Source organism: Ceratotherium simum, chromosome 7, assembly GCF_057802395.1.
Source record: "Ceratotherium simum simum isolate JZ-2026a chromosome 7, ASM5780239v1, whole genome shotgun sequence".
In the NCBI taxonomy this organism is placed as follows: Eukaryota; Metazoa; Chordata; class Mammalia; order Perissodactyla; family Rhinocerotidae; genus Ceratotherium; species Ceratotherium simum.
Window position 1 is genome coordinate 30,726,866 of NC_141906.1, and position 23,177 is coordinate 30,750,042.

At 40.0% G+C, this 23,177-nt stretch overlaps 1 protein-coding gene across 6 annotated transcripts in view; it reads right to left on the reverse strand.

The window, feature by feature from the left end:
* C2CD3 (C2 domain containing 3 centriole elongation regulator) overlaps nucleotides 1–23,177 on the reverse strand; it is a 123,160-nt gene that overhangs the window by 45,858 nt on the left and 54,125 nt on the right. For all 6 annotated transcript variants that reach the window (XM_087433443.1, XM_087433445.1, XM_087433444.1 and 3 more), the window contains 8 exons: nucleotides 22,430–22,610; nucleotides 20,810–20,993; nucleotides 19,524–19,696; nucleotides 18,059–18,182; nucleotides 11,967–12,235; nucleotides 11,257–11,346; nucleotides 7,225–7,827; nucleotides 3,715–4,053 (listed from right to left, as the gene is read on the reverse strand). In XM_087433443.1, the coding sequence (XP_087289569.1) occupies nucleotides 3,715–4,053; nucleotides 7,225–7,827; nucleotides 11,257–11,346; nucleotides 11,967–12,235; nucleotides 18,059–18,182; nucleotides 19,524–19,696; nucleotides 20,810–20,993; nucleotides 22,430–22,610 (1,963 nt within the window). The remainder of the gene's footprint in view (nucleotides 1–3,714; nucleotides 4,054–7,224; nucleotides 7,828–11,256; nucleotides 11,347–11,966; nucleotides 12,236–18,058; nucleotides 18,183–19,523; nucleotides 19,697–20,809; nucleotides 20,994–22,429; nucleotides 22,611–23,177) is intronic.

Below are 23,177 nucleotides of genomic sequence, written 5' to 3' on the forward strand. Positions count from 1 at the left end.
TGTGTCAGATGCAGTTCTAGGTGCTGGGAATTTAGCTAGTAAATAAAACAAAAATAAAAAAATCCCTGTCTCTGTAGGACTTATATTCTTCTAGGAAAGACAGAAAATAAACAAAAACCACTGTTCAAGCCTACAGACAAAAATAAAGCAGGAAAGATGGATAGAAAATATTGAGGAAGGGCTGCAGTTTTAGACAAATGGCCAAGGAAGGCCTCACTGAGACAAAGTGATTTCAGTAAAGATATGCCAGAAGCGAAAAATACTCCAGGCAGAGGAAGAGCAGATCCAAAGGCCCCGAGGCAGCAACCTGCCTACACATTCAAGAAAAAGCAAAGAGGGCTGGTGAATGAGGGGAAGAGCAGGAATGCCAGGTGGAGTTTGTAGCTGGGGAAGGGAGAAAGGAATCCAGGTTAAGAAAGATGCATGAGCAAAGGGAATCACTTGTCGGTTGTGACGGTAGGAAGCGAAAGGAAGCCAAGCACTGCTGGAGAAAAGCCACCATTGTGCCATCCACGGCTCAGCAATTTTTTTATTTATCTCGTCATGGCATCCTTTAGCTCCCTTGCAATGACCAACAGTTCCAGCCAAAGAGGACCAATTGCTATCATGATCCCCCAGGTCCCCTCCAAGCAAGCCCAGAACATATACTTTCCCACTTTAATACCTTTGTTCAAGTTGAAATATCCACCTGGAATTTCATTCCCACTTTGTGAAATCCTATTCATTCTAAATAGTTCTCCTGATTTCTTAGACATATCTGATTTCTCCATTTGTAAGCTCTCTAAACACTATATATTATATTACCCTTTTGGCCCTCAGAGCATTCTGCTTCATATACATGTAGCTGCTAATCCCCTTAACTGGGTTATCAAATTTTGGAGGACAGAAACTATATGTCATTTGCTCTGCACCTTCTGTACCTGGCACTGGCTTGGGACAGATTTACTACTTGCTGAATTGAACTACCATTTTCACAGTGTAAGGACAGGACTGGGAGTGCAAGACATACCCACCCTGGGCTCGAACGACTGGTAAACACAGAGTGTAGACAGGACTAACCAACAAACACAGCTGTATCTCATACCTGAGAGGCAGGATGATACAGAGGAAAGGCTGTGGAGCCAGACATAGCTGGATTCAAATTCTGGCTCTGCGAGCTTGTTAACTGTGTTACTTGGGGCATTTTACCTTTTTGAGCTTCAGTTTCCTCCTTTGTAAAATGAGTATGTACTGTAATCTATTCATACCATAACCTCATTTGTAGTAAGGATTAAATGAGATAATTAATGTACAAAAATGAGAATAGAACTTGGCACAAGGAGATGATCAATAAATTATTGTCAATTACCTTGACAAGCCATATTTCAAAAATGTTAACTTGTTGTCGAATTGAAAAGTTATAAGAATATTTTGTTTTTTGCAATATGGGGGCATGCTCTAAAATGGAACGTAAACCATATTTTTGTACATTACATTTTATTTTCAATGTGATAACCAAAAAACACAACTTTTGCAAAAATAAAAGTATTTTTGTTCTATCCTTAAATTCATTAATTTATTGATTTTTCTCTTTTAAAAAATTCAGTTTTTATATGTCAGACTTGTCAAAAATAGGCTGCTTGGGCCCAACCTGGTGGCATAGCAGTTAAGTTCGCATGCTCTGCTTCGGTGGTGGCCCAGGGCTCGCAGATTCGGATCCCAGGCGCGGACCGACGCACCGCTTGTCAAGCTATGCTGTGGCCGCGTCCCATATAAAGCAGAGGAAGACAGGAATGGATGTTACCCAGGGCCAGTCTTCCTCAGCAAAAAGAGGAGGATTGGCATCGGATGGTAGCTCAGGGCTAGTCTTCCTCACACACACAAAAAACGGACTGCTTTGGTGAGGAATTAAAAAATCAAAAATTGTTTCCAAATTTTGTTATTTATATGGGATCTCAGTGTCTTTAATACAGCAAAGCAAGACTATTTTTGGAGAAGACTCTGTCCTGAGATAAAATGTTTCAAGGTCTCTGATACACAAAGGTTATGAGAAGGATGAGAACCTCAGGTATCATTACGGAAGCTTATAATCCCAGAAGTCATGTCTATTGGTGATGTGTATAGGGAGAAATAGGAATGAAAGATAAACAACAGTTACTACGAGCATGAGTTTTGTTTCTATTTCAAAGCAATAAGGACATACAACACAAACTGAGAGAGGCAACACAGAGAGGACAGGAGCCAAGTAGTGAAGCCAAACCAAAAGATGTATATTGAAACCTTCTGGACTCATAACGCTATGGTTGTCTGGCTCTCACAGCCATCACACATCTCAGAACTGTTAATTCCAGCCTTGTACAGATAAAAATTCAAGACACAGAGAGGGATAAACTTTTTCAAAGTCACACACACACACAACTTATTGGCTGGGAACACATTTCTACTAGAATGTAAGCTCCACAAGGGCACAATTTTTGTCTGTTTTGCTCATTGATTTACCCCCAACACATGGACAGTGCTTGCACATAGCAAATACTACCTAAGTTTTGTTGTTGAATGAATGAATAATGAATGAACGAACGAGATAAGGTCTCTGCTCTTAAACAGCTCCTATCTAGTGGAGAAGAAAACCATGCAAACAATTTCAGTACCATGTGATATATGCTATGATAACAAGGTGCTAGGACAGCAAATAGAGGAGGGCCCTTATGTCAGGGAAGCTCTCTGGTAAATAGTGATACTCAAGCTTAGCCTTAAGAGAGGAGTTGGAATTAGCCAGGGGAAAGAGAAGGGTAATGACAAATGGAAAATTTTAGGGGAGATTACAAGGCTGAATAAAGGTAGGGCAGGGGTGCTTTGTGCCATGGACTCCTTTGGCTATCTGGTGAGGTCTATGGGCCTCTTCTTTTAATAGCATTTTTTTTTTAAAATGCATAATATAAAACACACAGGATTACATAAAAATCAAATTATATTGGCAGAGTTATCAAAACACTAAAAAAACTTCCTGATGTGGCGATATATGTGCTTTACTAATGCATAACAAGATCTAACTGTAGGTTTAATAACTACTGTAATTTTGAAGTAATGATAGGTATAAATGATATTCCAAGGTACCTGCAATAACTACAACGTGATACAAAAACACCTGTGATTTCGATTGTTGACAACATCACAGATACTGTTAATATTAGCAGGGTCTATTCCCTACATTCACAATTGAAGGAAATGTTAAATTTTAGTTAGAGGTTAATAAAAGTAAGATGTAATTATTTTCCTATCCAAGTCCACCAACCCTGACTTTTATCCTTGGATTCCTTGGGGGTTTTATGGATCCAGCGTTAAGAACTGTTGGCACTATGGACAAATGCACAGGGCCTGAGCTGGTAGTAATGGAAAAGAAGGATGAGATCTAAGAGAAATTTAAGAGCTAGAACAATTTAATGGATCTGATGATTTGATGGTGCATAAGGAAAAGAGAAGTACCTAAGCTGATACTCAGGTTTCTGGACTGGGGAATTTATGATATGCAAAATTACAATAACTTACAAGGTCCACTTAAGTTCAGAAAAGCTTTCATGTTGCTTAAACCTTTAGGCTTGAAAAATATACTGATTATTGATTAAGACGGTTAACAGTTCTTGCAGATCCTGCCATGATCTGAAAGATCTGTGAAGACAGGACCATAGCCTGAGGAGTCAGATACATGTTCCTGGATAAGTGAGCAGAGCATACCTTTCAAGCTCAGGTGCACGGCTCTTTCTACCAGGATACTGACTGCAAAAGTTCCATCCAATTCAGTAGGGCCCTCCTGGGCTGGGCAGACTTCAGCTGTGGTGCTGTTGCAGGGGACCTGGGTGGAGGAAGGAGACTTCTGGTGGCCAGGTGATAGAGACAGCTGGATCTCATCATTCCTTCTGGGGAGCTGCTCAGACTCACTGTGGCTGCTGCAGTCCATGGAGTCCAGCTCATGAGTGGGTCCAGGGTGTGGAGAAAGAGAGGAAAGAACCACATGAACTCGCAAGGCAGCTCCTGATAGGTTGGAGGCATTTCGTCCAAATAGAGGATACACACCTGTAAGAGGATGGAGGAGAATAAGCCTAGGTAAGCAGGAACCAAGAACACTCTCTAACTCTGGAGGAGATGCTCGCTGAGAGTGCTTGTGGTCCTCTCTCCTTCGGTAGGCCTACAGGCCCCAATACATCAATTTGCAAAAGAAACTGTGAAGTTAGTATACAGTGTGAGAATTTTTACTCCCCCTCCCCCCAACACACACATTATCTCCAATAATGGAAAGTAGTGAGAGTTCTGATTTGAAGCCAAAGCCAAATGACTATCAGCCAGAGCTGTTGTGGAAGGGATTCACATGCTGAGGGGCAACTAGACTTAGAGGACTTCTGGGCCTCTGAAAAGTCTAAGATTTGGTGAAATCAGGAGCAGCCTATCTTCCACATGTCCCATAGGCTCTTGTTCTTAGGCCTTCTCCTCATCAGGAAGCTGCCCTGGTACTCAGTTTAGCCTGTTTCACCAACTAAATATGTTCTGGCAGTAGCCCTGAAGATCATTTGGAAGGGAAGTAGAAGTGGTGGCAGAAGGAGACAAGAAAGAAAAGTAAGGCTATTAACACTTGAGTGTTTTTCATGTGCCAGAATCTCAGAGAGGTTAAGCAATCTGCCAAGATCACTTTTCTAATAAGTGGCAGATGTAAACCAAGGGATTTGAGTTTTACTGGCTTGCTGGATATTAAAATGAGATTTTATTTATAAAGCAGAAGGCACAAATAGTTTCTTCAGAATCTCAAAGTTTGCTTCATTAGACTCATTTCAATTCAGGAAAATGGAGTTAATTGATTCACAGATAGTAATAAGATGGAACCTTTCCTGTCTTTTTCTGTTTTTAGGTAACTTGTTTTCTTCTTGATATAATGTGTAAATTATTATGATTACCACAAACAGAAAATAAGGGCAAGTCTGAGGAGGGAAGAGACCCAAAAGCAACATAGTTAAATCTTTGTCCTCAAAAAACTTAACAGTACTTGGCAGGATGGTTGGATGGATGATTAGATGGACTGACTTTCAACAAACACATCAAATGCCATGCCTTGTATAAGGCCCTTTTACAAGAGGATAAAAAGCTCATACTGGTGGGATGTGGAGAAGTATGGGGGAAATGGATGATCTGAAAAGTTAAATGCCACCTTTGGTATCCTCAATAATAAGAGGTACCTGTGCTTAAGTTCTTATGATCTTTAAATCTAATTTGGTGTCTCAAACTTACTTTCCTCAGCAGAGTAAAATTAAAAGTCTGTCTCTATGACCTTTAGTTCAAGTGAGCTTTGCTCACTTCCAGGACTTTTTCTGCAGTCTCTTTGAAGTGACTCTAGGCTAGCCCAGATAAAATAGGGCACATGGCATTTGATGAGGTGCTCAATAGAGCCAGAATTAAACCTGCTAGGTCCAGAGAGAACCAGAGAATCTGGGATGATCACCCAGATACTCAGTTCTCCTCCTTTAGCTTGGGCCACCTGCTCAACAACAGGGTCAGAGCATAAGGTGAACAGAGCTAAAATAGGATTGTGACAAGTTTCTTCAACTGTGTAGTGGGGGAAACAATAACTAACCTTACAGGAATGTTCAGATGACTAAATATCATGTTTGTAAACAATCTAGCCTGGCCACCTCCAATTCATTCTGCATTATAGTTGCTAGACTTATTTTTCTTGAATGCAAAGCTATGTCACTCTTCTATTCAGAATCCATTATAACAGCTTTCCATAGCTCTCAGAAAAAAGTCCAAACTTTTCTGCTTAGAAGAGGCCTTCAACATAGTACTCTTGCCCACCTCTCTAGCTTCATCTCCCATCATTTTCCAACCTATGTATCCTATGATCCAGCAGTACCAAATTACTTACAGTGCCTAAAATGTATCAAACTGCTTCACGCCTCCGTGTCTTCACACACAATGTTCCCCTGTTTAGAATATCCTTCTTTCCCCCTTTTCTTGGCTTATTCCTAAATCCTTTGAAACTCTGGTCAAGCATGACTTCCTCTGATATGTCATCCTTGAACCAAAGAGATGCTGTATCACTGTGCTCCCACAGCACCACTGAAAATATCTTTTCCATAGTTCTTACACTTCACTGTAATTGTTTATTTACTATTCTATTCTCCCACCAGACTATAAGCTCACTGACTACTTCTTACTCATCTTTGAATTCTCATGGCCAAGTACATGTATTAAGTACTGAATAAATGTTTGAAAGAAAAGCATCTAGCACATAGTGCTACTTGCAAAATGTTACCTTTTTCCTTTCTGCCTTGTGAACCAGTTTATTATCATATAGATTTTTTAATAATTCCAAGATGTGCTGACCAGAAAGAAAGGATATCCTAGTCTCATTAGCAGGTATGCTTTTCAGTGTATTTAAAAAACTAGCATCCTAGGGGCCGGCCTGGTGGCGTAGCGGTTAAGTTTGCCCCTTCTGCTTTGGTGGCCCAGGGTTCGCCAGTTCAGATCCTGGGCGTGGACCTATGTATCACTCATCAAGCCATGCTGAGGTGGCGTCCCACGTAGAGAAACTAGAAGGATGTATAACTATGACATACAACTATCTACTGAGGCTATGGGGAAGAAAAAGGAAAAAAAAAAAGAGGAAGATTGGCAACAGATGTTAGCTCAGGGCCAATCTTCCTCAAAAAAAAAAACACAACAAAAAACTAGCTTTCTAGATGATCATATAGACTCTTATACATGTGGTTAAAGGTAGAGTCCCAAATTCACTCATTTTTATTTTACACATTTAACTGAGTGCTTACAATGTTCTAGGCACTATGTTAGGTGCAAAAATATGATGAATTTGGATGTACTCTAAAGCTACAAAGTTAAGAGCCAGTTCTGAGATCTGTGATGACTCCACTAAGGTATCCTGTCACTAGGTAATGCCCTTTTTTAAGCAGCTGTGGACCCCTTTCTTTTTGAAACCTCTTTAGTTACAAGAAGCATTACTAAATTATTGTTAATCTTGCGGCATGCAAGAATGGAATGAGCACTTACTAGCTTGTGACCCTGGGCAGTTACCCAACCTCTCTGAGCCTCCATTTTCATGACTGTAAAATGGGTCTGATACCTATCTCACAGGATTGCTGAGAGGATCAAATAAAATAACATCTGAGAGGGCGTCTCACACAGGGCTTGTCACAGAGCAGGTACTCAAACCACAAGAGCTAAGGCTGGTTCTTCACTTACCACTGACAGTTAGTGTCCTTGCTGACCTCTCTCCAAGTCTGGCCAGATCCACATAGGCTGAGCCAATCCAGCTGTCTGTCTGGTGGGGCCTCTCCACACTGTCATTGCCATAAGCCCGCCACACTTGGATCTCTAACCTCTCCTCCCTGAAGTACCAAAGCAGCGATGGGCCCCTAGTGACTTCTGCTCTTTTGGATGCCTTGAAAGTAACCATGACCTGCTTTTTGTTTGTAGATTCCTTTGGCTTCTTGAGAGGGGTCCAAAAGCCTTCGTTATCATATAGCTTGTAGCGGAGGTAGCAATATGTATTCTTATGAATGTGCTTCTGGCCAGCAAGCAGTACGCAATGGATGGGCAGCCAGAGCCTCGGGGTAGAGATGGTGACAGAGGCTGGCTCTGTTTCATCCATCTTGACAAGATCCTTCAGGTTATTCTCAAAGCTCCAGCCCAACAGCTCAGCAGCTTCCAACACCCGCTCTCTGTCTCCAGGATGGGTGAAGGAAACTGAAAGCTCCAGACCACCCACAATCTTCTGCATGAGCTCCAAGCCGTGAAGCAGGGTCCCATCTTCTGGTAAAATGATAGGATACCATCCTGTGATCCCTTATGAGAGAAAAGAAAGATTTTTAATTACTGTCTTAAAAGTAAAAGGACTTACCCACTTCCCACCCCAGAGCCCCATCACCCTGGCCCAAGACAGAACAGAAAACATATATATACACAGTACACTGGAGTTTGTTTCATCTGACCACTGAAAGGCAATGAGATCAGGTGGAAGAACAAAGGCTAGGAGTTGGAAGACCTGAGTTCTCGCCTTGGCTCAGCCCAAAACTAGTGGTTCAGTTTGGGTAAGCCATTAATTTCTCTCAGCCTTGGTTTCCTTACCAGACAAATGGGAAAATTAATGCTGATCTTGCCTACCAGACAAAGTTGTTATGATCATCAAATGAAATAAAGGTTTTGGAAGAGCTTAAAAGAGGTGTTTAAAAAAAAGTGAAATGTTATTATGGTGCTATGATTACACTGGAAAAAACATGGGACAAAAAGTCAGGAGATCTGGGGTCTAGTCCCAGGTCTGCCACCAAGGGAACTGCCACTTAATGAACACATACCAAGGACCAAGCACTAGATTTCAAAATAATAATAGCTACTCGTTACTGAGCACCTACTAGGTGTCAGAAATTCTCCTAGTGCTTTATATATATTACTTCATTTAATTCTTCTTATAACCTTGTGGAATTCTGACGGTTAAATAGGATAATAATCTCTATTTTACAGATGAGAAAACGGAAGCTCAGAGACCTGACCAAGTTATTATAGTTGTCAAGTGGTAGACCTAGGATTTGCACCCAGGTCTAGCTGGCTCCAAAGTCTACACTTGACCCACTATAGGTTGATAATATCTTATCTGAAACCCTTAGGGCCAGATTTGTTTCTGAATTTAGAATTTTTCAGATTTTAGAAAGGTAATACTGTACATAAACCAAATATTATCTAACAGTCAGTGGTCATATAAGTCACGGGTTGGTAAACTTATTCTGTAAAAGGCCAGATAGTAAATATTTTAGGCTTTTGGGCCATATAGTCTCTGTGGCAACTATTCAACTGTGCTGTTGTAGTGAGAAAGTAGCCACAAACGATATGTAAATGAATAGGCATTACGTGTTCCAATAAAACTACATAATCAGGCAGTGGCCTGAGTCAGAAAATAAAGATTATGATTTTTTTTTATGAGGAAGATCAGCCCTGAGCTAACATCCGTTGCCAATCCTCCTCTTTTTGCTGAGGAAGACTGGCCCTGGGCTAACATCTGTGCCCATCTTCCTCTACTTTATATGGGACGCTGCCACAGCATGGCTTGGTAAGCAGTGCATTGGTGTGCGCCGGGATCCGAACCGGTGAACCCTGGGCCACCAAAGTGGCGTGCGCGAACTTAAATGCTATGCCACCATGCCCGCCCAGAAAATAAAGATTAAATAGTATCATGTCAGTGAGGTCAGATTTGGCTTCTCAATAGGTTAATAAAAAACTTGATTTTTTGAGCTTTTTGGATTTCATAATTATGTAAAACACACTGTGAATTGGTGTAATAATATTCACAGCAATTTTCGGGGAAAGGTTTTACTAATTATACTTTATAGATGAGAAGATTTGGACTTACTGAGATTGATTTGCCAAAGGTCACTTAAGATTTTATGACTTTTGGAAAAGGCATTTAATTTTTCTGGGCCCTCCCAGTTTTCATCTGTAAAATGAGGAGGCTGAACTTGTTGATTTCTAAGACTCTTTTTGGCTTGGTCAGTCTAAGAACTTATGGCCTCAGCTTTACTAACTTCTCATCTCTGGGTATTAATTTCCCCACAATCTAGCGGTTCTTAACATTTTTGGTCACAGACTCCTTTGGCTCTACTTATAAATTTATCCCCAGAAAAACGCACAAATACACATAACACACAAAATTTCACACCATTTCAGAACTTCAGAACTGCTGGATGAGATGGTTCCTTTTGCTCTGTGATTCTATAATTGAGATTATTGGCAGGAGAAAACAAAATAGAATGTTCACTTTAGAATAACCCTGAATACAAAGACAAATGATATATCCCAAATTGTCTAAAAGGTTTATTTCTAAGGGGTTAAATTTAATTTGTAGAGACGGGATTTCCCGGATGGTGCCTGTTCCCTGACAAACTCTGTAGTAAGTTTCAGAAGGAAGGAAACTGAGGTGTCCTGTGTGCCCAGCCCCATGCCAAGATCTTTCAGATGTATAATTTCATTGAACGCTTCAATAATCTTGCAAAGAAGATCTTCTTATTTCCATTTTTATAGATGAGGAAACTATGGATCTGAGAGATCAAGTGACTTGTTCTAGATGACAGTGACAGAAGTGAGATTTGAACCCTATATCAAGTTGTACAGACATCTCTCTGGCAGGCACATAGTATCTGTTTATTATAGTACTGCTCAAATTTCAATTCACTTAAACTTGGGAGATGTGTGACAGAATGCTGGGAACTAGATTACACAATCCTAGGGAGGAAGATGGGCAAGAGAAGGCAAACTAACATTTACTGAGTGCCTACTATGTATCAGGTACTTTATGTATCCTATTTATCAATTCCTACTTTGCAGACTTGTCAGGAATAACTGTCTCCATCAAGCAGCTAAGAAAACTGAGGCTCAGAGAGGTCAAGATCACTTTGTTAAGGTCACCAAGCTAGTAATAAGTAGGATGGGAACAGTATTTCCAGACTGCCTTGGTGGTTGTGTCTTCTTTGGGCCTTTACCTCATACCCTTATTCCTTCTTCAGTGAGAGAGGAGAATATAGTGAAAAAGAAGGGCTGAATCTGGATTTGATTTCCAGTACAGTCATGTGCCACATAATGATGTTTTGGTCAACAATAGATCGCATATACAACAGTGGTCTCATTAGTACCATATAGCCAAGGTGTGCAGTAGGCTACACCATCCACATTTGTGTAAGTACAGTCTATGATGTTCAAACAATGATGAAATTGTCTAATGATGCATTTCTCAGAATGTATCCCCATTGTTAAGCAACACAGGACTGTACTCCACTCACTAGCTGTGTGGTTTTGGCAAATCACTTAACCTCTGTGAGCCTAAGTTTTCTCATCCGTCAAACGAAAATAATAAGATCCTGTATCCCTGCCAGGCAGGGTTATCATGAGGCTCAAATAAGATCTCATAAAATATTTTACAAAGTGCCATATAATGTAACAGGTATTGCCATATTTATTATTAGTAGTATCATCATCATCTTTCCTGGAGTAAGATGATAGTACAATGTTTTGAGTTTCTTTGCTTTATTAGAAGAACTTTGAAATGACTAGGAGAGGACTTAAAACGTTTCTGAGAAAACTTCTGAGGTACCTGGGAGAATCCAGAAGCATGTATTAAGGAGTCATGTTTTCTTCTGCGTATCTTGCAAGGGAGCCAGACAAGATGATCTCTTGCAGAGAAATGAAGGGGAAAGGGTAGGATTAGAAAGCGAAATCCAGGATCCTTACCAGATCTCTTGACCAGCAGCTCTTTTGTTGGAACCTTTACTACTCCAAGCAGATAATCTTTCAATGACTGGATATGGGCTATATCATTAGCTGTTAAATCAAACAAAAAAGAGAGATTATTTGGCGGTCTACTGACCAAAGGGCTTGTGTTTACAGTATATCCACATAACCCTTCATTTACAATCACTGAATTTCAGTGTTGGAAGATACACTAGAGATAATCTTGCTCCAGTCAAAGCTTGAATGCCCTCTAAATCATTTTTAACTAGATCATTAATCATTTATATGTATATATATATATACACACGTATATATATATATATATACATATACATATACATATATATATATACACACACACATGTATATATATAGAGAGAGATATTTAAATCATTTTATTTTGAAAAAAATTCAGGCATACAGAAAAATTGCAAGAATATTACAATGAATTCCTATACACTCTTCACCTAGATTCACCCACTAACATCTTGACACATTGGCTTTATCTCTCTCTATATTCTCTCACACACACATACATGCACACACTCAAGACATATTCTACTTATTTTTGCCATACCCTTCAGAAGGGAGTTGCAGAGAATACAACCCCTCATTCCTCAACACTTCAGCATATATCTCCTAGGAAGGGCTATACCATTCAAATCAGAGCCCTTTTTAATTCTGATTGTGATGAGTCATTTGGTGCTTACCTGACTTAGTATCTTCATGATAAATAGCAAAAGTGACCTCTGCAAACTCCAACAGCTCTGCCAGGAAACAGGCTTCTCCACTGCAGTGCTGAGTCACCAAGTTACACGAGAACTCAATGTGATGGGAGAACTCAGGGCAGAAGGAACAGGCCACAGGGCGGGTTCGGCGCTGTTCTCCCTTGGGCAGGAAGGAGAGATGAGTGGTGACAAAGGCATTGACCCCAACCGTAGCGCTAAACTGTAGAGCTGGTTCCTGCTCAGCCAAAGCCCTGTAGGGGAGAAGGGTGGGAACGAGAAGAAGGTAATAGCAGAAATTAGCCTGACTGTCTAGAAAAATATCTCCACTATTCCATGAGGCCACCAAGAACAGTAACGACCATGTTTCCTATCTAGGCTTTTGGCAGTGCCATAATGTGCTTTCTTAATAATCTATATATCCTAGTGTATGTGTATGGGGGTGAGGAGATAACATTCATCTTCTCACCAGAGTGACACTCCAAGGACACTCCATTGTACTGTCAACATCCTTCAGCCAAAGACCACCAGGAACCAACTGTAGTTGAATAAGCTGGGTTTACTGTTCATTGCAATAAGGGAGAACACACACGTGTGGGGAATTGTGGGGCATCTTAGTAAGAAGGTATCAGAAATGACTTATAGCATCGGGCTCATGTTAGCCGATTGGGAGGTGTGTTCAAAGAAGAGGGGCTTTGCTCTGGATTGGTGTTCTTAATGAATCTTATCTAGGAGGAGGAAAGACTAGAAAAAGGCTAAAGCTGTCATTGGTAAGGCAGCAGCAGTCACTCATTTTAGCTAGGATGGGGGGATGTTGGGTATTTTTGTGGTTTTCATAACGACCTTGTTTTGGTTTGTGCTTAGACAAGATTATGGAGTAGTCTTATTTTTGTCTCATTTGTAATGGTCACAGAGCAACCCTATCTGATGCTGGTGTTCTGTGAGATTGTTTATGCTCAACAGGAAAACACCAAAGCCCGGCTACAAGCGTCAGATCTATTCCCAGATGTCAGGGGCTGCTTTTCTCTCTTTTTTTTTTTTAAATTTTATTTACTTTTCCCCCCAAAGCCCCAGTAGATAGTTGTGTGCCATAGTTGCACATCCTTCTAGTTGCTGTATGTGGGACTTGGCCTCAGCATGGCCAGAGAAGTGGCGCGTCGGTGCACGCCCGGGATCCGAACCCGGGCCCCCAGCAGCGGAGCGCGCGCACTTAACCGCCAAGCCACGGGGCCAGCCCTGCTTTTCTCTTTCTCAGTACAGATGTTCCACAACGTACAGATAGAATCTACCCACCTTTAACTGACATTCATAAAGAATAGTTACATCTTTTGTCTGTGGGTACAGTGTGACAAACTCCCTCTGTCCAAATTCTCCAAGGGTATAAAACTGACATTTAGGCAAAGAGGTCACCAGTTTTTGATGCTTTCCCTAATAGCCCCAAAGCAGACTTAGGGATTCCCTCCTCTAAGATCCTTACTGTACTTGGTATACATCAGTAGAGAGTAGTTATTTTGGAGTTATACAGATCTGAGTTTAAATCTTGTTTCCAACATTTACTTAAACGTGTGACCTTGTCCAAGTTATTCCACCTCTTCCAAGTTTCAGTTTCCTCTTCACTAAAATGAGGACAGCATAAAGATACAAGATACTGAAGAAGTATGTATATTTGGAAGCTTCCTGTAATTTCATTTCTAATGAAATTAATTAATCCAAAGTGATTATTAATAGTAGACTGGTGTACATCCATACAACAGTATACTATGAAGTATATATTATGCCTAGGAAAAATGAGATGAAAATAAATCAGGGCCGGCCCCGTGGCTTAGCGGTTAAGTGCGCGTGCTCCACTGCTGGCGGCTCGGGTTCGATTCCGGGCACGCACCGACGCACCACTTCTCCAGCCATGCTGAGGCCGCGTCCCACATACAGCAACTAGAAGGATGTGCAGCTATGACCTACAACTATCTGCTGGGGCTTTGGGGGAAAAAATAAATAAATAAAATTATAAAAAAAAAAGAAAAATCAAATGTTAGCAGTGGCTAAAAAATAAGGATTAAATACTCAGAGTGTTGTAAAAATTACATTAGATAATGTTTACTAAGCAGAGAACCTGCCTATGGGCAGTGAAAGGACTCTTAATAGGGAACTCTAAGAGATGGCAGTGATGTGACAGAAAAGTTTGGGCCCCAAGCTGGTCTGTATTCGCTCCTTCAGTAATTATTTGCTGAGTATCTGCTCTGTGCATCATGCACTAGGTTCAGAGCTAGATATACAGCAGTAAAATAGCTACGATTTCCTACCCTCATGGAACTTAAAAACTACTGGCTATGTCCAAAGAAGTTTCTACTCACTCTCAGTTAAAGATCAGGTGAGTTAGAAAACTCAAGTGAATAAGAAAGAAGTGCCTTCTTTACACAGACACTGAAAGTGTATCTTCAGGAAGACCACTGGCACATAAAATGAGGGTGGGTGTCTCTTGATTGGAGAAGGCTGACTTTGGAGCACCTGCTATCTGGATACCAGAGTGAAGATTCAAAGGCAGGGGGTAAGTTTATAACACCAAGAAATCCTCTCTTCAATAAGAGGCAATGTAAAACTTATATATGATTTTACCTTATTCTACTGACTAATAAAGGTAACATTAATTATCTTTATAAATGGAAGTAATCAGAAAAAATCTGTACATTTGTAGAGTAGTTGGTAATTCATCAAGTGACTTCATATTTGTTCATTTTTACACTGATTCTTATAAAATCAGGGGAAGTGTTCATAATTTCCATTCCTCCAGGATGAAGAAACTGACACCCAGAGAAGGTACAGAAACTAGCCCAAGATCACCCACAGCCAGTGGGAGAAGGGGGTGGGACTAGACGCCAGTGGGTCTGATTTCTAGCGTAGTTCTGTGCCCTTTACACCATCCTTTGTCTCACATCCTATGGAACTCCCTCAACCTACCAGAAGAATGCGTGTTAGAATTGGCCTGGTTTCTTGCCCTTCCTTCTTGAAACTGAAACAGACCAAATGCGGGACTTACAACAAACTGCTTGCCATCCACTCTGACTTTCCCCATGAACCCTCAGAGAGAGGAACTACTGAGTTTCTTATCTATTATTCCATCTCTCTGAGATCTACAGAGTATCTAAATTCCAAGTCTTTCTCTGTCCATTAAATAGTAGTTAATTTAGTACCATATTTAAGAATGGCTGGGTCTTACACAGAACAGGTACCCCATATACATAAGTTTCATGCCTCCATGACTTTGCACGTGTTCTTCTCTTTGACCAGAGTAATTTTCAGCTCTCTTGGGCATTTTGATAACTCCTACTCTTCTTTCAAGACTCAGATTAAGATATTTTGAAGGGCCTTGAATGACAAATTGAGCAGGTTGAACCTTATCCTGTAGACCAGTAGTCTCTAAAGTAGATTGTGTACAACCCGGGGGGGCTCACGGAGTAAACTATTTCGGCATAAGAAGAAAATATTAAAACTTCTATATTTGTTATCTTATATATTAAAGTTTTACTACTTATGATATATTTTATAATGTATTTAATATTAGTGTAGTAGTACATGAAGATTATTTATTTATTTTTTAAAAATTTTTTGTTTATTGCAGTAACATTGGTTTATAACATTTTATAAATTTCAGGTGTACATCATTATACTTCTATTTCTGCATAGATTACATCATGTTCACCACCAAAATACTAATTACAACCCATCACCACACACATGTACCGAATTATCCCTTTCACCCTCCCCCCTCCCCCCTTCCCCTCTGGTAACCACCAATCCAATCTCTGTCTCTATGTGTTTGTTTATTGTTGTTATTATCTACTACTTAATGAAGGAAATCATACGGTATTTGACCTTCTCCCTCTGACTTATTTCACTTTGCATTATACCCTCAATGTCCATCCATGTTGTCACAAATGCCTGGATTTCATCGTTTCTTATGGCTGAGTAGTATTCCATTGATGATGATTTATACATGAATAAGTATACACATATTTGGAGGGTATGCTAAATTTTTATTTTTATATTAACAGGAATGCATAATTAAAATTAGGAGACCACTGCTACTGACAATGGGAAACCATCAAAAGTTTTAATGTGAGGGAGTGACATGATTGAAAAATTGCCCTGGTATCACTTACACTATCTCTAAGATGTTCTTGGGCAATTACCAAAAAAGTCTATTTGGAGAATTTAGTGAGGAAAAATATTAACTACACTGAACATTTTACCAGCTGTTTCAGCATCAAATCTCACAGGGACAGTCATTCAATTAGTCATTTCAAAACAATGAAGTTAAAGGCAAACAATCTGACTTTAAGTTACAACAGGGGAAAAAGTTAAGAAGCACTTGCTTCTTTTTTCTTAAATTCATGTCCAAAGTGAACTAGTCTGCAGCAGGAGGATGACCTGGTTCTCTTTCTTACTGGGCACGTGTTATGTGCTAGAACTGTGCTATGTGGTCGGAGGGCAGAGAGAAGTTCAGGCAGTGTCTGTGACTAGCGGAACTCACAGCCTAGTGGAGGAAAACTCATGAACGCAAATAATTGAAACAGAGCGATATGTGCTGTGACCAAGGTGCTAACAGACAAAGGACAAAGCACCAATTTTGTCTCCATGTAGGAAGAGATAAAGGAAGGCTGCCAAAAAGCTGCAAAGTCTTGAAAGAAAATAGGAGTTTGTAAATTAAACATAGATATACCATACAATCCAGCTATCCCACTAGTAGGTAATTATCCAAAAAACACGAAATCAATAATACAAAGAGATTTATGCACTCCTATGTTCAATGCAGCATTATTCACAATAGCCGAGACATGGAAGCAACCCAAGCGCCCATGAACTGATGAATGGATAAGGAAGATGTGATGTGTACGTACACACACACACACACACACACACACACACGCACACACGCACGCACACAATGGAATACTACTCAGCCATAAAAAAAGACAAAATTGTCAAATGGGTAGGTATTATGTTAAGCAAAATAAGACAAAGACAAAGACAAACACCATATGATTTCATTCATATGTGAAAGATAAACAAACACATGGATAAAGAGAACAGATTAGTGGTTACCAGAGGGGAAAGGGGTAGGGGGAGGGATAAAGGGGTAAAGGGGCACATATGTATGGTGACGGATAAAAATTAGACTATTGGTGGTGGGCACAATGTAGTCTATACAGAGACTGACATATAATAATGTACACTTGAAATTACACAATGTTAGAAACCAACATGACCTCAATAAAATTAAAAAAAAGGAAAACTAGAGTTTGTTTAGTGGACAAAGGAAGAAGAACATTCAAGGTAGAGAGAAATATGAGCAAAGATACTGAAGAAGGTAGGGGAGGACCATGTTGTTTATACATAGAAACAGTGTTCTAGGCAGAGAAAACAGCAAGACAAAGGCCCTGAGGGGGAAATGAGCTTGGTATGTTCAGAAGCAATAAGAAGGCAGTGCCTGGAATGGAGTAAGTAGAGGGGAGACTAGCAGGAGGAGATGAAGTCATAAAGATAACAGAGTCAGAGCATGTGGGGTCTTATAGCCATTTCAAGGAGTCTAGCTTTTACTTTAAATGAGATGGAAAGTCACTGGTGGGTTTTAAGTAGAGGTGTGTCAAGATCTGACTTCAGTTTTCACAGGATCACTGGCTTCAATATGTATTGAGAACAGACTGAAAGGGAACAAGCTAACAAAATAGGAGGTGATACTTAGAGACTGAACATGAGATTATAGAGGCATTGTAGTAATTGGTCCTGGTATGGTCTGCGGGTGTAGGGTATGACCTTGGGCATAAGTGGTTAAGTAGGGTAGAAGATAAAATTATTGGACAAAGTTAAGGAACTAAGTTGCTAATAACAGATAACATAGCAAAAGTTTGCATGTGATTTATTCACTTATAGTCTTATAAGAAAAAGAAAAAGAAAAAAGTAGAGTTGTGGTTAATGAACTGGAAATTGTACACAAGAAAGTTCTGCGTATCTGAGCATCATATATTGTGTGGACTGCAGTGGAGAAAAACTGGAGAATTGCTTTTCGGAGGTGGACTTACTTGGCTGCTGCTTGCAGGCCACAGGCTCTGATAATCTGGACTGAGATAGAGACAGCTCGGGCAGCAAGAACTCCCTCTGCTGTCCTTGGAGTACGTCTGTACCTCAGGCCCACATCCAGTAAACCTGGAATAAGGGAAAAAGAAAAAAGAAAAAAAAAGGTCGGTTGGAAGAACTTCTGTTCCACCAAACCCCAAGTCCTGGTCAGGAAGGAAGAGGATAAACACTACAATCCTAATGAATAATAACGGGCCTTAGCAGCGAAAGACTCTGTCCAGGGTCGTCAGAATCACATTATATTATTGTACTTTAGGATTAACAAAAGCAGAACAGAAGTTACTGTTTTCACTTTACATCCAAGAAACAATGGCTCAGAGATTCAATTACTTGCCAAGATCACATAGTTATCAGAGGCAGAACTTAATCCAGGATTTTCTAAACTCCCAGCTATTTTTATAGAATTGAGATGGATTCTAGCCTTTCTTCTTTTTAAACTTTTAAAAGACTTCACACTCATACTATATTTCTATCACCCTCTTACCACCACCATCTGAAACATCCTTCACATGCCATCTTTTTATAAAAATTCTACCATCCCACTATTATACTTCAGGGAAAGCTTTAAGGGAAAACAGAACAAGCTGATCAATGAGGGTCAGGAGGAACAACTCAATCTTAATCAGGGCAAGATAAAACCTTTTGTTTCAGCACACACTCTCCAGCAAGCACGCATAGTAACTTGATTTAGGAGGCTAATCCTAGTTATCTGATGATGTACTTAGAGGGTAGTCATTCTGCTGGAACCGTTAGGATATAATTCAAAACTCCAAATTCTAATTAATCCCTTCCAATTTTAAATCCTAACCTTCTCCTCCCTTACAGTGAATTCCCAGTTCATGTTAAACTATATTCCACCAATCCCGCATCTGCTTATGTTGCCTTGGCATAATAATTGTCCAAGTATACCTATATAACACTTAGGATTTATACTGCGAGGGCTTATTAAATGCTTGTTGAAGTTAAAGGTGAAATGAGACAAGCAACATTTATATAGACAGTCTACGGAACTATGAATTTTCTAAAATTGTCTGCAGAATTTGCAGTGTATAGTCTACAATCATTTTTCTAAGACGTGTCTCATAGTTTTCATCAGATTTTTTTTTTTTTGTGAGGAAGATTGGCTCTGAGCTAACATCCAGGCCCATCTTTCTCCATTTTGTATGTGGGATGCCACCACAGCATGGCTTGATGAGCAGTGCATCAGTCCATACCTGGGATTCAAACCTGCGAACCCTGGGCCGCTGAAACGGAGCAAGTGAACTTAAACCAAGCCGCCACCGGGCTGGTCCCTCATCAGCTTTTTAAAAGAGTAAGTACCACAAAATGTGAAGAATCATACTTTAGAGAGAAAAGGAATATTTATGTACACTGACTTTGAAAGGGCAAGACAAACTAGTCTTCAATTACCTGATGATTGGTTCCTCAGTTCTTTCCTGTTCTCAAGCCTGGGGGTTAAAGGGAGATTAAAGGTTTGTATTCCCACATCCTCATGATGTTGCATGGTTACCACGGCACAGATCCTTGATAATGGTAAGGTTCCTTTGGCGACCATCTGGTCTCTCACGTTAGGATAATAGTATCTGTAAGCCACAAAAGCACAAAGTGTCAGTTGGAGGAATTACGTGGATGAACAATTCAGTCTGCCCCAGGGATCAACTTTCAGTATCAAGTTATCTTTGGAGCCTGATTGTTCTGTACTTGTGGTATATAGCTGTGGTTGTGTCTGGCTGGATTTACTGCCCATTCTGTGGAGGAGGAACCCCATAAATTACACCCAGTGTTAGGACAAAGCCCAGCTTCCCACAGGCTTTCTGTTTGAGGTTTTCTGTTTGCATCTGTCCCGGACATTCGGGAGTAGCCCCACTCCTGAAAACGTCCATCCTGCAGCAGCACAGGTGGTTCTAAGTGGAACAGTCCCAATCTCTTCTATGGCCTCAGGCACAAGTCCCTCAAATTTTGAGGGATAATGAGGATCTGTCAGTACCTACTCTATTTCCTTTCCATGTCAAAACATCCCCCTCTTAGATCACAAAACTGTAAATATAACCTAATTTCCACCTGACTGTATTTAGGAAAAGTTTCTGGCAAGTGGATGGTACTCTTCCCTAGTTCTGTTCCTGATGCTGTTTCCTCTCCTTTTATATTTATAATCTTTTAGTCATTTTAGTTGGTTCCTTGAGGGCAGGGATGCAAACGGGGAAGCTGAACATCTGTATTCATGCCATTATCTTCCCTTGAAATCTGCCAAAGTCTGTGACATGAGTGGATTTATGTTTTACAAAGGCTATTCTTCTGGTGGTGGGAAGAACAGATTATAAGACAGGAATCTAGAAGTGGGGAGGCCAGTTAGGAGACTATCACAGTAATTTAGAAATGATATGATGAGGACCTGAACTAAATAAGGCAGGAAGAGCAGCAGAATAAAGGTGACTGGGAAGTAAAATTGACATAACTTCATTTAAAACTGTAAGTAGTGGTCAGAAGTATGAGATACAACAGCTCCTAAGAGCCTAATAATTTAACAGAGTTCAGTAAATTCTGGATAAGAGTCACTATCAAACCCAAATAATATAAAACAGGGCAGAAAGGACTGCTTAGCTGCCTTACAATTCAATCTAGACTGGTTAAGGGAAGGATGCTCCGTGATTGTGCACTTCCTTCCTAGGCACAGGGTTGGGTTCTCCACACTGTACCTGCACCAGATTTCAAATTGGACTCCACCTCCAGGCACAAGCCCGTGTGCAGAGAAGGCACTGAGTAGGAGCCTTTGCACTGGAACATCAGTTGGCAACAGGAGAGAGTGATGGTGCTCACTATTAAAGACAGGATCTGGAATACACAGTGTGGTTGCAGATCTGAAAGGCTTCAGAGTGATTCCTTTGGAAAAGAAAAGCAATACAGAATAATCCAACACATCATTTAGTGCATTATATGTGGTAAAACAGTATGTTAATATCCAGTATTATTCAATTTTATCCTCACAAGACTCCTGTAAAGAAAACAAAGCAGGTGTTATTACTCCTACTTCACAGATGGGATATGGACACCTTTAGGTTACATGGTGAACCCAAAGGTTTTAGAGCTAGTAGGTCACAGACCTGGAACCAGAATCTATATCTTTGGACTGTATTACTCCTACCAAGGTCCATTTCCCTAGTAGCTATGGTCCTCTAAGGTCTCATGATAATACAGAAGAAAGAGATCCCTTTGTTGGTGGACAATGTATGAGGATTCCAATTTCTCCATATCCTTGTGAATACCTGTTAGTCTGTTTTTTTTTTTTTTTCCTTAATTATAGCCATCTTAGTGGGTGTGAAGTAGTATTTCATGGTGGTTTTGATTTTCATTCCCCAAATGACTAATGATGTTGAATATCTTTTCATGTACTTATTGACCATTTGCATATCTTTGGAGAAATGCCTATTCAGATCCTCTGCACATTTTTCAATTGGGTTGTCTTTTTATTATTGATTTACAAGAGTTCTTTACAAAGTCTGGATACAAGTCCCTTATTTGAACCCCAAAACCAATACTGGCAGCACTCTGCGATCATTTGCTGACATGCTCAGAATGGCAAAAAATTTGAGTGACGCAACTTGCTCATTCCCAGCTGAGATCAAACAAGGTGAAACTCTGCCTTCTTGTTTCAGCTCTCAGAGATGACCAGAAGATGGAGATGGTAGGGGGCAGTGCAGTGCAGTACAAGAAGCTCTGATTCTGGGGCCAGTTGGATGGGGTTTGAACGCCAACCGTGGCACTTGTTAGGGGGCGGCCTCAGTCACTTAACACTTCTGATCTTCGTTTTCTCTTTTGTAAAGTAAAGAAAATAGAATCTACCAGGGTAAGTTGTTTTTAGGATTTAAGATTATGATCTATGTGAGATTATGTATATGTACATATTTCCCCCAGGAGCAATGGTTCAGTATTCTCTAATTCAGTGTTCTCTATGACTTTATAGACTATAACTACCATGGATAATGAGAAGCAACCGTACGTTTACATATAACAGTGAGTAGGCATGCAAATGATACAACATGGGACAAAAATGTAAATAATTGATGGATCTAGGTAAAGGTATACACAAGTTCTTTGTACTATTTTTGCAACTTTTCCATAAATTTGAAATCACCTCACAACAAAGTTACAAAAAACAATTTAAGAAAAGAAAAATAAAAACTTAGCTTATCTCCTGTACTGCCCAGGTAAGACTAGAAACATTGAGGAATGCAAAATTCACTCTGGAAAAAAAAATCCTAAGTATATCCAGTAAAAGAACCATACAATAATGAGAAGCCCTAATCTCCCAAACCTACCATTTTCAGGGAACTCAGGTCCTTTTAGCACATTGGATTGCGAGTCTTGAACTGGAAAGTAGTACTGGACATAACAATCTGCTTCTCCCCAGACTGTTGCCTGAAGAGGGGCCAGCCCTTTAACCTTGTCTACGTGGAGATCAAAGTGGTGCTCCATCAATCCGTTTCCTTGGTCCTCTGCCTATTAAACAAAACAGAGACGCTGGTGAGCTTTAAAGAGTAACTTGCTTAGAATATTCCTGCTTCTCTACGAAGTCTGAGTATAGATGAAGAAATAAGCATAATTAGCTGATACTAAAACAGATACTTAACTTTCATTGTGTATAAATCTCACAACTGCTCACTGTAATCAGATCAAGCTGGATTTACTCTAGTCTGTGAGACTGAGTCAACATTAGGAAATCCACAAATGTAATCCAGTGTATTAATGGAATGAAGGAAAAAAACATGACTATCTCAATAAAGGCTAAAAAGGCATCTGATAAAATTCAACATTTGTTTCTGATTCTTAGTACACTAGGAATAGAAGGCTATTTCCTTAATAGGATAAAGAAATTTATCTGAAGCAAACAGGTACTAATTTACTTATTTACTATTCTTAATGAAGTTAGAAATAACACTGAGACTATTCATTAATGGTAAGGACTACTTGGGGAGGTAGTGGATACACTGCTACCAAAGGTACTTCCACTAATAACAATTAATACTGTATTTATTATTTACCATGTGCTAGGTACTGTACTAAGCC